Source organism: Cyprinus carpio, chromosome B7 (assembly GCF_018340385.1).
Source record: "Cyprinus carpio isolate SPL01 chromosome B7, ASM1834038v1, whole genome shotgun sequence".
Lineage (NCBI taxonomy): Eukaryota > Metazoa > Chordata > Actinopteri > Cypriniformes > Cyprinidae > Cyprinus > Cyprinus carpio.
In genome coordinates, this window is record NC_056603.1 from 17,152,578 (window position 1) to 17,168,649 (window position 16,072).

The 16,072-nt window shown below is 36.7% G+C and overlaps 1 protein-coding gene across 2 annotated transcripts in view; it reads left to right on the top strand.

Moving 5' to 3' along the window:
• tln2a (talin 2a) overlaps positions 1 to 16,072 on the top strand; it is a 48,435-nt gene that overhangs the window by 6,914 nt on the left and 25,449 nt on the right. For both annotated transcript variants that reach the window (XM_042727588.1, XM_042727589.1), the window contains exons 2-6: positions 8,757 to 8,802; positions 12,861 to 13,027; positions 13,758 to 13,855; positions 14,912 to 15,041; positions 15,646 to 15,798. In XM_042727588.1, coding sequence (XP_042583522.1) covers positions 12,892 to 13,027; positions 13,758 to 13,855; positions 14,912 to 15,041; positions 15,646 to 15,798 — 517 coding nt within the window. In that variant the 5' untranslated portion in view covers positions 8,757 to 8,802; positions 12,861 to 12,891. The remainder of the gene's footprint in view (positions 1 to 8,756; positions 8,803 to 12,860; positions 13,028 to 13,757; positions 13,856 to 14,911; positions 15,042 to 15,645; positions 15,799 to 16,072) is intronic.

The following is a 16,072-nucleotide window of genomic DNA, read 5'->3' on the forward strand; positions in this document are numbered from 1 at the left end:
TCCTTCCCACAAATGTTTGTAAATACTGAGCCATGGCTATGTACTTAATTTTATATACTTGTGTCAATGGGTTTGATTGAAACACCTGAATGCAATAATTAAGAAATGTTTCCCAATTCTTTTGTCCATATAATGTACATGTAGCATGCACAGACTTTAGAGAAGTTGTAAAGAATCACGTGAGAGAACTCAGTAAACTTATAACTTACAGAGATCTCCACTCGCTTGGATTATTTTGGTACACCATGAACTCATCTTAAGTATTATAAACATGCAAGTTACATTACATTTATATAGCTGTATACATATATATAGCTTGGCAACAGTTCTTTAAATGGACCTCACTAGTCCTTAATGACAGATGGATCCATAGAGTAAACATAGCATGGATAGTGCTCCGTGTCTCAAAATCTCAAGGCCATTTGCTTCACATATTAGTGTTAATATTTTTTGCTAATTGTTTTTTTTAAAATTATATTTACTGCATATGTGATTGTACCCACAATGTATTTTTGGGAAAGCATGTCATCTCTTTGACACCTATTTGTCCATAAACATTTGTCAGGTTTCAACAACATTATTTGCCTTAAAAAGCATTGAAGTTTCAGGCTTTAAAGCACTTGTAATGAATGTTGGTAGTGTTTTGCTGCATGAAGATGAGTAGGGGCGGTGTTTTAGCATGTGTCCAATTTTATCTGTCTCTCTGTCTGTCTCTCACTCTCAGTTTACTACCTTCTTGGCCCCCCTCTGTCCTTCTAAAGTTGGAATTTGCCTTGACGTAGAGATGCTAATATTTGTCGACCATCCGTTTAACCTTCACAGGGCTCTGTGTTGACAGAACATCTGAGTTATAGAGTATGTATGAATGTATTCTTTTATCAAAGGTCAGGGATTGGTAAATCATAAAAGAAGAGTTATTATTTTAAAAGTTCTATTTACTTTTGTCCTTTGTGATAAATGAGCGAATGGTGCTTTAACACACTTGATAAACACACTTGATGACAGATAAACTGTTTGTGTTAATACAAGGCCAAATGGAATGTCATCAATAAAAAGAAGTGGAGGATGTGACACTTCTGCTGTTCTTCTCAAACTCGCGATCCTAAAAATACACTTTGTTTACACAAATCCCCACTGCCCATTAGGACAAGATCATGTTGAAGACTATGAGGAGTTTGGAGCCAGATTTTACCCCCTACATGTCCCGTAGCTCTATATAAGGTGATTTGTTGTGTGTTTATTGGTGAAGGAAACACCCGTGGGATTCCAGCCGAGATCTAGTGTTGTGTAGCCACATGGAAAAGGAGAAGCAAACCTGGGTGTCCTGCTCCAAGAGGGTTACTCCCCCACAAACGTTCTCCCCCTCTCAATGTGGAACACTTTTTTTTGAAAGTGTCTTGAGAGCTCCAGCTGGATTCGATTAAATGTGGAAAGCTCTGCATTAATGAAATGCTTGGAAATAGCCTTTTATTTGTGTGGCATGTTCTTGGAGTTCCCTAATGCTGAACTAACTGGATACAACAGACTAGAGCAGATTATCCAGGCATGTAACTCCTGACTGGCATGTTTACTGGAAGGCTATATGGTGTAATCCTCTGAGGTGCATCTTGTAGTACGGGACATAATGTCCATAACCAGATCTGTGTGATCTGTTACAGCTGTGCGCTCTGAGGTCATAGTTGTGGCTCAGGAAATCATATGATCCTTACCTTAGATGTGGGCGACATTATGACTGTGTTTCTTCCTGGCAGTGCATAAGTCATTTGTTTAAGTATGCAGATGCTGCTCTAGTACTTGTACCCTATTTTAGAATGGAGCACTGCTGGGTCTACTATACATACTTTATGAGTAATAGCCTCATTAGCTGGCAGTGGTTTTAGTTGCTAATCCCCACAATTTCAGTGACAGTTCAGATTAAGCTGTCTAGCGCCGCTCATTTTTCTCAGGGATCGCTGCTTTATGAAAGTGTACAGCATGTTAAGTGTTGCCCCAGTCTTGTTAAACGAGCTGGATTGTCAGTGAAAATACAGTCATTAAACCAGCTAATGACTAGCAGGAGGCTGCTGATTGGCTGCTTGGCTGCAGAAGGAGATGCTTTTGCAGATGTTACTGCTATTGACTGAAGTCTATTTCCGTTTGCAAACTCGTCACTGTTTGCAAAATATGTTTAAGAGGCATTACTTTTGTGCCAGTTCTGAACTGATCTGACTTGCTTTGGAATGGTTTATTAACTAATAACTAAAATTGACATGGTTATTATTAGATTTTCATATAGGCCTAGTACACAAGTGTTCAAGGGGCAGTATGATTAGTTTTTTCTTTTTTGATGAATTTATATACTTTTATTAAGCAAAAATACATTAAAGGGGGTCAAGAACTGAGAAACTAAAATTCCATTGATATTTTGACATATAAGAGGTCATTGTACTATAAAAACATCCTCTGTTTCAGAACTCAAAACTTTCTTGTTAGTTTAACAACAGCTTATATTGAATCCAGTCTGCCAAAATGACAGCTTGTGGAATGTTCTACTGTATGATGCAATAGTGTGGCTAAACACTGTCTCTGCAGAAGAAGATCTGCTTCTATAGCAGAGCCTGTTTATCCCCGCCCACCGATTCGCGCATGTAGTATAAAAACGAGAGAGATGAACACAGGCCTATGTTGAAACCAAATGAACAAAATTGCTCTGAATACAAGAAGACGCTGTGCAGTGCCAAGTTGTGGAAAATAATCGTTGCATTGCTTCCTTTAGATCCCAGTGTAAGAAAAGTGAAGTTCCCGACTGTGTCAGTAAGAACTTGGTCCTTTGTTTACTTCATTTTTCTGCGGATTCGTTTACAAACAAGGCACGATTTGACGCGGGAATTTCAGAAAGATTGAAACTGTGCCGACTATACAGGTCCTTCTCAAAAAATTAGCATATTGTGAAAAAGTTCATTATTTTCCATAATGTAATGATAAAAATTAAACTTTCATATATTTTAGATTTATTGCACACCAACTGAAATATTTCAGGTCTTTTATTGTTTTAATACTGATGATTTTGGCATACAGCTCATGAAAACCCAAAATTCTCAAAAAATTAGCATATCATGAAAAGGTTCTGTAAACGAGCTATTAACCTAATCATCTGAATCAACTAATTAACTCTAAACACCTGCAAAAGATTCCTGAGGCTTTTAAAAACTCCCAGCCTGGTGCATTACTCAAAACCGCAATCATGGGTAAGACTGCCGACCTGACTGCTGTCCAGAAGGCCATCATTGACACCCTCAAGCGAGAGGGTAAGACACAGAAAGAAATTTCTGAACGAATAGACTGTTCCCAGAGTGCTGTATCAAGGCACCTCAGTGGGAAGTCTTTGGGAAGGAAAAAGTGTGGCAAAAAACGCTGCACAATGAGAAGAGGTGACCGGACCCTGAGGAAGATTGTGGAGAAGGACCGATTCCAGACCTCGGGGGACCTGCGGAAGCAGTGGACTGAGTCTGGAGTAGAAACATCCAGAGCCACCGTGCACAGGCGTGTGCAGGAAATGGGCTACAGAGAGAAGCAGCACTGGACTGTTGCTCAGTGGTCCAAAGTACTTTTTTTCGGATGAAAGCAAATTTTGCATGTCATTCGGAAATCAAGGTGCCAGAGTCTGGAGGAATGAAAGGGGATTTGGAAATGCCAAAATGCCTGAAGTCCAGTGTCAAGTACCCACAGTCAGTGATGGTCTGGGGTGCCATGTCAGCTGCTGGTGTTGGTCCACTGTGTTTTATCAAGGGCAGGGTCAATGCAGCTAGCTATCAGGAGATTTTGGAGCACTTCATGCTTCCATCTGCTGAAAAGCTTTATGGAGATGAAGATTTCGTTTTTAAGCACGACCTGGCACCTGCTCACAGTGCCAAAACCACTGGTAAATGGTTTACTTACCATGGTATTACTGTGTTCAATTGGCCTGCCAACTCTCCTGACCTGAACCCCATAGAGAATCTGTGGGATATTGTGAAGAGAAAGTTGAGAGACGCAAGACCCAACACTCTGGATGAGCTTAAGGCCCCTATCGAAGCATCCTGGGCCTCCATAACACCTCAGCAGTGCCACAAGCTGATTGCCTCCATGCCACGCCGCATTGAAGCAGTCATTTCTGCAAAAGGATTCCCGACCAAGTATTGAGTGCATAACTGAACATAATTATTTGAAGGTTTGACTTTTTTTGTATTAAAAACACTTTTCTTTTATTGGTCGGATGAAATATGCTAATTTTTTGAGATTTTCATGAGCTGTATGCCAAAATCATCAGTATTAAAAAACAATAAAAGACCTGAAATATTTCAGTTGGTGTGCAATGAATCTAAAATATATGAAAGTTTAATTTTTATCATTACATTATGGAAAATAATGAACTTTTTCACAATATGCTAATTTTTTGAGAAGGACCTGTATTGGATTTGACATAATGTCGCACCACACAAGTGTGTGTAACTGTTTTCATTATGTGGTCATAACATAAGTGACAGTAAAGACTTTTATATTGTTGCAAAGGATATGCATTTCAAATACATGCTTTTGCTTTGAATTTTCTATTCAAAGAATCCTTTCACCAAAATGTTATGCACAACTGCTTTGAACATTGTTAATAATAATAAATAATTCTTGAGCACCAAATCAGCATATAAGTATGAATTCTAAGTATGATCATGTGACACTAAGGATTCAGCTTTGTCATCACAAAAATACATTTCATTTTAAAATATATAAATATAGAAGAGTATTTCACAGTATTACTGTTTTTGATCAAATAAATGTAACCTTGGTGAGCATAAGAGACTCAAAACCTAAAAAAACTCAGATACTACATAAATGTTGTTAGGATTTCCGTACTTAGACATTTAACATGCTTTTTCATTGTCTATATAAAATGTATTTTATGTAGGGTCCTGATTTACTATAGGTCTTAATCATCATTGTTGTATTTTTGAAAATAACTGTCTCTGAGATGCAAGCAAATGTAAAGGATTGGGGTATAATTCAGTGTGTGAATGCTGTGCTGGTCTCTACTAGGGATTTATGTGCATTGAAATGGCTTTGAACCAAGAACACTGACTCTGCAAGATGATGGCATGTATCATTTTAATGATAAAATACTTTCTCCTGCATCCCATTTTAATGTGGAGCAGACTATAAGTACACTATTTGTAGGTTGATTTCCTCAACGTGTATATTTTAGCTGTTGTACAGAGTGACAAATTTGCTCTGTTTGAGCATCCTGTCCAGGCTGAACGATGGAAGACGGGAAATGCTCAGTAAATAAAGTGAGTGTGTGCCTGTGTAGGTTTTTTTCAATCAAATCCATTTACCCGTGTTAAATAGATGTCACGCCATGTAGCTGTGTACAACCGTGTCAGTCCCATCATCCACAATGTGAGCTGACTGGCTGTAAAATAGAAATTTCTCTGTTTGTTTGCCCAGTTTTTGGAGGGATTATTATTTTAGAATGATGGTTAAATGTCCCCTCCTTCTTTTGAAACCAATTATACACCCCTGTGTCTAGACTAGACTCTGTATTCATGCTGCAAGTTGATCTAGCCTGGAAACTTACTGAGTTTTGCTGATCCAGCAGGAATGTTGCTTGTCTTTCAAGAGCCAGGCTTGCTAACTGGCCTGTGACAAAACAGATTTTACATTTTCTGATATCAGAAACCCAAGAATTTCAGAATGAGCTAATTTTTCCGCTCCGTTTCCTTGAATATGTTTTTGGACTAAGGGTTAGCTCAGCTACAAATAAAAAAAAAATTGCCATCATTTAGTCACCCTCATGTCATTTCATACAGACTTACAGCTTCAAAACACAAATATATTTTTAAAGAAACTGATTTCTGTCCCTTTATTGAAAGTCCATTATACCAAAACTTTGATGTGTGAAAACATTCATAAAGACACTGTAAATGTAATCATATCAATCAAGCCATTTAATCCAAGTCTTCTGAAGAGACACAGTATGATGCACAGATTTAAGACTTTACTCGCATACTTGGAGCACATTAAAAATGCTAAACAGAAGCTTATAGGAGAACCAATGAGGTTTGTTCTTGGACATATAGAAGTTTGTATTTCTGAAAGTTACAGTATGTTTTGAATACATTGAACTCTTATCCCAAAAAATCAAGGACAATTTGATTTCTCATGATTCATTAATGAGCAATACATTATATACTGTAAATAGGTTGAATATGGACCAAATGTTACTCTGAGTTAACGTGTCATCCTGCTTGAACATGCTGCATGTACAGGGGGTTGTTCAATTTGTCTTTCAGTGATGGTGAGTCATTGGGAAGCCGTCTGACACACTGATGTGTTGCCAGCACGGTCACGTGAACTTCACCGCCTACACATGCAAGTCAGGCCAGTGATGGCCATGTCTGCTGTTCATCACACAGGCCTTTCCGAGCATCATGCTTTAACAGTCACTCTTTTTTTCCCTCTATCCATCTCTCCTCCAACTTGTTCATTACTTTTCAGAGTGCTCTTGGCAGAAAAATGGTGTCTGAATATTTGTAATTGTGATTTAGTTAAAATGGCTGTTCTGCTACTTTTCATTATTTATTATTGTGCTTTGAGTATGATGGTGATTTGTGATCTTCCCTTTATGATTGAAGTTTTAATTTGAAAGCTTTTAGATTTCCTTCTTGTAATAGATGATAAAGAGTTAATTTTCTGTATCGATTTAAAGTAGGGCTGGGCGATATATCTAACGATATGATCATGAGCATCTAGTCAGTAAATCTGGTTCCCTGATTACCGCTAAATCGCCATCACCTGCTTTCAAATGGAGCGGCATTTAATAGACAGAGGCGTAGTTCACTGACAAGGTACGCAATATCACGTTGATTATCGAAGGCGATTCATCTGGGTAAACCAGATTTACTGACTAGATGCGCATGATCATATCGTTAGATATATCGCCCAGCCCTAATTTAAAGGAACAGTACGCCAAAAATGTAAATGAGGTCACTCACCCTTGTTTTAACCTCCTGTAACTTTCTTCCATGAAACACAAAGGGAGAATGTTTTGGCAGTCTTTGTCAATGTGAAAAACATATAATGTAACTTACAATATTCCATTTCAAATGCTGCATCTGAAGTCGCATACTGGCAGAGAAGATGATACATTTGATGAAGAACTTACTTTGCGAGAGCTTAAAGGGATAGTTTACCAAAAATGTAAATTCTGTCATTAATTACTCACCCTCATGTCATTCAAAACCCGTAAGACCTTCGTTCATCTTTGGAACACAAATTAAGATATTTTTGATGAAATCCAAGAGCTCTCTGATCCTGCATAGATCACCGCAACTGACCCGTTCAAAGCCCAGAAACATAGTAAATACATCATTAAAATACTCCATGTGAGATCAGTGGTTCAACCTTAATTTTAAGTTTGAAACGTGAGGTTGATTAATTAATGACAGAATTTTCATTTTTGGGCGAACTATCCCTTTAAACATTATGTTCTGTATAGCATGTAGAATGAATGCAAGCTTAACTGCATTGTCATGTGACGTACGGCATCAGTTGCTTCACTTCCGTGCCATTTATGACTCTGCTCTTGTGACCTAATGGGATATTAACGTGCCCATCAGATGTCCATTTCAGAATCTCGGAGGAAGTAGTAGGCTTTCCGGGAACTTTTCACCTTCTGATTTTTGAATGCTGTGTATTCTGACATCCTCATGTCACATGGTGTGCGGTTTGTTTGCCTACTATATAGTAGGGAAGTACAGTAGGCATATTTGGATGTGATGAAAATGTAATGCTGTTGTTGTTTACATAACATTTTTGAGTATGAGGCTGACATGATTAATCAGTGAGGAGTAAATGGTCTGTACTGGACTCCTGTTGACCTCTGTAGTGGTTGAATGGCAGCAGCTGCTGCACAGATGTTCCTACCACTCACTGGGGTCACTTACCACACACACAACGCAACTCAATACAGCAGCAGCTCTATGACCACCATCCGCTATGTGGGATAGTCACAGTCTCATGGTGTGGAGTGTGTATAGTGGTTAACTAGACAATGTTCAGGAAAAAGTCATGACATTCTTTTATGTTGTTTTCAGATTTACAGAAGAGCTTGTTTCTTCTCTTCTGATCTCGATATTTCTTTCCTCAAGTTGCTATTTTTGTAAGATTCTGCGTATGTGTTAAAACGCTGTCGTAAGCTCTAACTTGATTTACTTTCACCTTTAATTTCACCTTTTATTTAATAAGCGCATTTGGTAATTTAGGAGTTTAGTGTAAGCTCTTGACTTTTAAGAGTGTAAGGCCTCTGGCTTTGAGTCAGCTCTGCAATCATGAGATCATTAGCAGATAGACCTGGGTTAATTACTGCGGCTTTAACTCATTCCTCATGAGGCTCAAATGCGCGCGTACACACACACACACACACACACACACACACACACACACACATCCATCACTGGTGGGATTTCCATTTTAAACTTGCCCATCTGTTACATCTTCCACCTAACATGGTTAATGGGAATAACATTTAGGCTGAATAATAATTCATTTCTAAATTGATAATGTAGACTTTTTCTTTGGCAGTTGTGATGGAAGAACTTTAAAGCTATTATGTGGATAAACCTTGTCAGGCCCAATTCAATACCCATTACTGTGGTTTCATTTGAATTGTCTTTTTAATAGCATTTGTAAAGGTTTTGCTCTCTATTTGCTTGTCTGATCATCACTCTTTCTCACTGTCTCCACAGCTGTGAAGATCTGCAGTGCTTCAGAGTTGCATACATCTCATTTACGGTAAGCCAAGCCCTCTGTACCTCTTTCAAATGATTTTTTCCTGAGCTACATACAGTTGTATTGTTCTTAGGTGTATCTTTCATTGCTGTGGAAAAAAGTCTTCCTCCACCATTTTTGTCTTAAACTTTTTTTTGTACCCAAAACAGTCCCATCAGTAGGACTCGGGTACCCCTTCATTGACACTAAACCGAAAATGTCATTTATTTAGTATTTGCATTATTAATGTGATAATTTTTTACAATAATTAATTTTTTTTGTATTTTTGTATGATTTATTTATTAGACTTTCACACCAGCAAAAACAAACAAATGGAAAAAATAGATAAATAAAATAAAACCAGGAAAGAAAAATATCACATACATATTCTCATCCAACCCACAGGTTGAGAGCAGTGTCCAATATTGTGCAGAAAAACTGTATGTAACAATACAAACATAAGTTGAAACAAAGTAGACATTAATTAGTCCAGGAAGTTGAGGGGGGTAACCTGAATAACAGGTTAGGAGAAAAGGAACCTTTTATTTTTACTTGCAGCAAATATTGTGCCTATATAGTGCTTATCTGGTAAGTACAGACTAATAGTGCGGTGCAGAATGGGCAATCAATCAATCAATGGAGGCTGCATCTAGCCACAGAGACTTAACATACTCCAAAAAGGGTAACAAAATTTTTGAAAATTTAACTGTGGAACCTCGAAGACTGTTTAATTCTTTCCAATTTAACAAAGAAAAAGGCGTCTTTTATCCATTAAGTATGGTGAGGACTTTTCCAATGCATCAAAATAGAGCGCTTTGCTAGTAGTGAGAGAAAGACTACTAGCTCATGAAAATAAAATGAACTCACAATCAGGAGAACAAACTTCAGAAAGGCCAATTAAGGGAGACGGATGAATGTTAATACAATGATTTACATTTAATCTAAAAACAAACAATATTATATGACTTAACAGTTGTTTTTCTTCTTTCACTTTCTGTCCTTTTAGAATTGAATGTAATTTAATGCAAGTTTTATTGGACAAAACATTTCATGCTTAGAAAATAAGAAAGCGTGTATTGTTGTGAAGCAGTGTTTTTATTGCTAACTATACTAGTATATTAAATATAGAAATAAATAAAAGCTGAAGTAATGAAATGACTTAAACTATTTATATATTATAATTATGTGGAAATAAACTGATAACAATGTAGAAAATGATTATAAACTCTAAAATGGTATATAAATAATACTAAAATAACACTATTGTGAAGAGGTATATAATAAGAGTTTTCATAATTTCTGTTTTACAGGTTTAACTAAGCTAAATTAAATATTTCAAGTTTTTTTTATAGAGATTTGACTATTTTAGGATATTAAAGTTAACTTGAAACTTTGTGGAGGGTGGAGTTTAGCGACGTAATCATATTTCAGTAGTTCACAGTTACTTAGTAACACTGGTGACAGACATGAGTCACGTCTCCATGAGTGTATGACTGAATATAGCTGCTGAGTCTCACTGATATGAGGCAGTGGAAATAAAAGGTTGTGTTAATTGCATTACTGGCTGCATGTGTGCCTTTCATTACTGTAAGAACTTGAGTGAGTAGTCAGACTTTAGTCAGACTGCTAACTTGAATGCAGTATGAGATCTTGTTGAAGGTCTATAAATGGAAGGACATTCTCTGGTGTGTTATGATTTTCAGGCTCTCTAGAGACAGCAGTGGGCTGGTCGAGTTAGTGCTTGTGGACCTAAATGCTTGGACACATTGAATCCAAAAGTCTGTGCTGTGCATATGCAAAAAGTGTGATTGCGATAATATACAGGACAAGTTGCAGCTGATCAGACAGGATCTTTAGGAACTTTGTGTTGTTCCAGTGGCACTCAGCAACAAGGGCTGATATATGTTGGGTGTTACTGAATTGAGGTGTTGTATTTAAAGGTAAAGTGTGTAATTTCTGCAGCACCAGAAGGAATTGCTTCAAATTTGTTTCCAAACTTATTTTCTAAGAACTGCTCCTCCACCTCAACACCCTATCTTCCGTATTTTGGACATATAGTCTGGCCCAAACTGGTGGGTAACACACCAAATAAATGGTGTTTTGGTATAAAGTTCTAAGAATCATTTCTGTAATGCATATGTCAGTGTTTTCTTCAGTGCTTTTCTGCTGCTGAATCTCAAGCATAGTGAAAAGCATAGTTTTGAATATGAGGTGGCATTCTAAATTGAATGTGGTTTTACCAAAAGGTTGCTTACTGAAAAATGATGGCAAGAAAACACAGCTTTCTATTTTATTGTCTCTTAGGGCTGCACACAAAAATGTAAACAGTGTGACAAAAGTAGTCTGATTCATAAATAAATTACCCCTAGTGAACCTTTTGTTTAATGAATCTTTGATTCAGTGAACTCCAAGTTTTTACTTCAGTGATGTCTGTCTTATAATTAATATGCATATCAGACATTGTGTCACGACTATTGCATTTCCAACAATACATTTCCCGATCTATGTATGTCCATCGTTGATGGCTCAGAGCTCTACAGCGTGCCAGTGTTCAGTGTGCCAACTGTGCACAAGGGCATCCTCAATCCCCACAGACACACACAGACTAAAGATTAGATGCTGAGAGAAACTCTGACTTTAAGGTAATAATTCTGGCTCTTTATTGATTTTGAAGTTAAGCCATGTTGTAATTATCTTTCTGTTCCAGCAAGGGCTGTTGAACCATGAAGTGAAACTCTATCCTCTGTCTAATATTATGTTGTGTCTTTGTTTTTCTGTGTGTGAAAAACATTAATGAAACTAGTCAGTGTGCAGTTTGGATGGTGCTGAAAGAGTAAAGACAGCTGACTGGGAGTTCAGGTGTTAACAGTAAAGACTGTGTGAGTGTGTGTGTGTGTGTGTGTGTGTGTGTGTGTGTGTGTGTGTGTGTGTGAGAGAGAGAGAGAGAGAGAGAGATGGACAGAATCCAGATAACTTTCTTGTAACACACAATGTCAAACAGGAAAATGTGTAAAAGGGACAGATTATAATGTATGTGTATTTGAGGACCAAATTTCTGTGACTGAGCGTGTCCTGATTTAATAAGTAATGTCACAGATGAGTATTTGTGTTGGGTGTATAATATCCTGGATGGAGCCAGACAGTAATTTTGCCCTCTACGTAAAACTTTATTAAGTAAAATATTTAAAAAATAAAATATTTATGTTTATTTTTTTGGTCACACTTTATTTTGAGGTCCAAATAAACTGCTAATTTGCTGCTTAGTAATACTAGTTACTTACTTGTTAGTGAGGTAGTTGTTAAGCTTAGGTATTGGGTATGATTAGGGATGTAAAATATGGTCATACAGAATATGTGCTTTTATAATTACTAATAAACAGCCAAAATGTTAATAATATGCATGCTAATAAGCAACTTGTCAATAGTGAATTGGTCCCTATACCAAAGTGTTACTATTTTTATTTTCTTTTTTAAAGAAATTACTATTTATTTAGCAAAGATGCATTAAATTCTAATTTAACATTATTGCAGTAAATATTTGTGTTACAAATAATTTCTATTTCAAATAAATGCTTTACTTTTGAACTTTCTATTCATAAAAAAGCATCACAGATTCATTACAAATGTAACGAAAAAATGTGTAAGTAATGTTTTCTTGAGCACCAATGATTTCTGAAGGATCATGTGATACTGAAGTCTGGAGTACAGGCTGCTGATAATTCATCTTGCCATCACAGAAATGAATTACATTTTAAAACCATATTAAAATAGAAAGCTGTTATTTGAAAATTGAACTAATATTTCACAATTTTACTCTTTCTGTATTTTTAAATCAATTAAACACAGCCTTGGTGTGCATGAGAGACTTATTTCAAAAACAGTAAAATCTTACTGACCCCAAACTTTTGAACATTAGTGAACACTTTGCTGACCATCAGTATCTTAATGAATCAGTAACACTGAAAATGTTTGACAGTATTTGCGTTTACATCTTTTATAAAACTGTTGATTAGTTCCTAAAATCAGCATCAGTTTGCTGTCTTCAGTTCTTCATCTTCCTCACTTTACTCCTTCTTCTACAGGTGCAGAATCTGTAATCCATAAACTGGCAGGATGGTGGCGCTGTCTCTGAAGATCTGTGTGAGACAGTGTAATGTGGTGAAGACGATGCAGTTTGAGCCATCAACGGCTGTGTACGATGCATGTCGGGTCATCAGAGAGAGGGTTCCAGAGGCCCAGACAGGACAAGGTGGGATACCTTTCTTTCTATGTTCTTTGTAGTATATGTATGGGAACCCGTTTCCGCCACTGAATTAAAAAAAAAAAAAAATTGACTTTTTTTCTCCCAATTTCTACTTTATATCTCACAATTTTACCTTTTTTTCTCAGAATTATGAGATATAAACATGCAATTGTGAGAAATGAAGTCAGAATTGCGAGATAAATTAATTACGCAATTACCTTTTTTTACATTTTTTATTCAGTGGCAGAAATTGGCTTCCATATATACAGGGCTCTAGACTGCGACCAAAATGATTTTTTTGATGTGGTCGCATTTGTGCGAGTGCATGGTCTGCGCTGCTTCAAAGCGTCTGCTGAAAGTGAAAGCGCACAATCACTTATAACACAGCACAAGAGAAATTCCCGTTCACAAAATTTGAATGACAAATAATGATGATTAAAAAAAAAGAACGTGTTGAAAGTTGAACACTCTGGTTACCATATACTATGAACTATGATAAAAGTTTGTCCGCATGCATTGATTAATCCCATGTTGTAGCAAAAAAAAAAAAAAAAAAGCGACCTAATTATGTGCTCGTGTGACCAACTGAGAAAGTTAATCACAAAAGAGCGGCCAGTGTGAAGAATGAGTCTAGAGCCCTTTATTTATCAATGTTTACAGTGATTGCAAATCTAGTTGCTGAAATTATATCATTTTGCCAAGTACAAGTTATTATACAGTGTCTGTTGTTTCTCAGCTTCAGAATATGGGCTGTTTCTGTCAGATGAAGACCCCAGGAAAGGCATCTGGCTGGAAGGAGGCCGGACGCTGGACTATTACATGCTGAGAAATGGGGTAAGGCCTTAATCTTCTGTCTCTCTATTTTACAAGCTCCTGTCAAATGTTCTGTGACATGTCTTTGCACTCTTGTCTTGTTTTGTGATGGGTCTTTGCACATTTATTTGTGCTGAAAGATGAGAAGAGGTCTTAACTCTGCTCTTGGTTATTTTTATAGTCTCTGAGCATGTGTGAGAGAGGTGAAAGGCTCCCCTTAGCGTCTACACTTACTAATACAAGCTAGAGCAATGTGATTAAAGACATTTGTCACTGCAGCATGTGGTTTTTGTTTATATTTGTTTATGCTTGTGAGTCTCTGTGCTTATTCAAAGGAGTGTTGTATATAAAGACAAAGCTGGATGCTTGTTCCCAGGAAGAAATAAAGATCTGTGTGTGCGGTGTAAATTAGGATGTTAAATGAAGATTTCATCAGTAGTGTTTCATCTTTTGTTGATCTAAAGACCTCTTCTTCTTCCTCATACATGCACACAGATGTTCAGCTCCCATAACTACGTCCTGCTTGTCTAATTTGTTGTATTTTGCATGCAAAGAACACTATATATCCTTTCCTCTTGTTTCTGTCTTAAACATATTCACATTCATTATAGTATCTTCAAGGCAGCTCCCAATTTATACTCTTCACTTATTCTGGTTTGTTCTTTTTGCAATTCTGCAAATAATTCAGCACAAACTGCTTCACATACAGATTACATTCGAACTTTGTTTTGTAGATAATTTCAGCCTTAGGTTTGTGGTCTGTATCTATTTTTGTCAGCTTTATGCTTTAAAAACTGATTTGTTATTGGTCTTGTTTCTCAACTAATTTGCATACTAATTTTTATTGTCTTCCTCAACCATTTATAGTCATTTTTGCCTTTGCACAGATTAGATTTTTTTTCTACAGCTGGCAGAAAACAAGACGTACTGGACAGCAAAATGGCTATAATGCAGAATTTCATTCAGAACCGTAGCATAAAACCTAAACTTTCTCTTAAACTTTAAAACTATTCATTTGCTGTGGTCAGGAAATACAAATCTAATCAAATCCAATTCCTCTCTCTCTCTGTCTCTTAGGACATACTGGAGTATAAGAGAAAACAGAGACCTCAGAAGATAAAAATGCTGGATGGAGCAGTAAAGACCATCATGGTGGATGATTCCAAAACTGTGGGAGAGCTGCTGGTCACCATCTGCAGTAGAATAGGTCAGTGATGCTCTTATACTATCTGATGTCATATACAGTTATTTTCTCAGATTCTTTTGAGAGGTCATCTGTGGCAGTCCTGACTCACTTGGTTGCCATAGACACAATCATAGAACAAAACTGTAAACTGTTAGTCTTGGGGTAAAGTTCTTATTTGAAGTGCAAGATGACCTGGATTCAAATCCCAATGGTTTGCGCATACCTGTAGATGAATTTTCATGGGACTGACCAAATATAGACAATGTTTCTGCCATAGCTTTTAAGACATACATTTTCCAACATACACTACTGTTCAAATGTTTGAGGGCATTTCTTTAAAAGAAAGAAAGAATAATTTGTTTTAACTCAGCAAGGATGAGATCTGTAAAGACATTTATAATGATACAAAATATTTATTTTTTCAAACAAATGCTGTTCTTTTGAACTTCCAAAAGCACAAAATCAGCATATTAAAATGATTTCTGAAAGATCATGTGACACTGAAGACTGGAGTAATGGCTGATCAAATAGCATGAGACTTTTCTTTCTAAAAACACTTAAAAAAAAAATCTTACTGACCACACAGGCCAAGTCTGTAACTATGTCTCATTGCTTCTCTTTCCAGGAATCACAAACTATGAAGAGTACTCTCTCATTCAGGAGGTGGTGGAGGAGAAGAAAGATGAAGGGACGGGCACACTGAAGAAAGACAGAACTCTACTGAGGGAGGAGAGGAAGATGGAGAAGCTCAAAGCTAAACTGCACACAGATGATGACTGTAGGTAACACATCAGCCACCCTATCCAGATAGATATGCTAAATTATTGCTAAATGGGCCACAATAAGTCAATAAATTTCGGGTTTAGAATTGTTTCAGGGTTTATCTTTGCTTCCTGTACCTCTTATTGTATTATATTTTATTTTCATATTCTTTTTGTGTCTAAGTACTTTATTGTTTTGTGTAGATTTATTTTGTTATATCTTTTTCTGCATGCATGCACATTATAGTTTGGTGTCAGCAAAATTTTTATTTTTTTTTTGGATAGAAATTA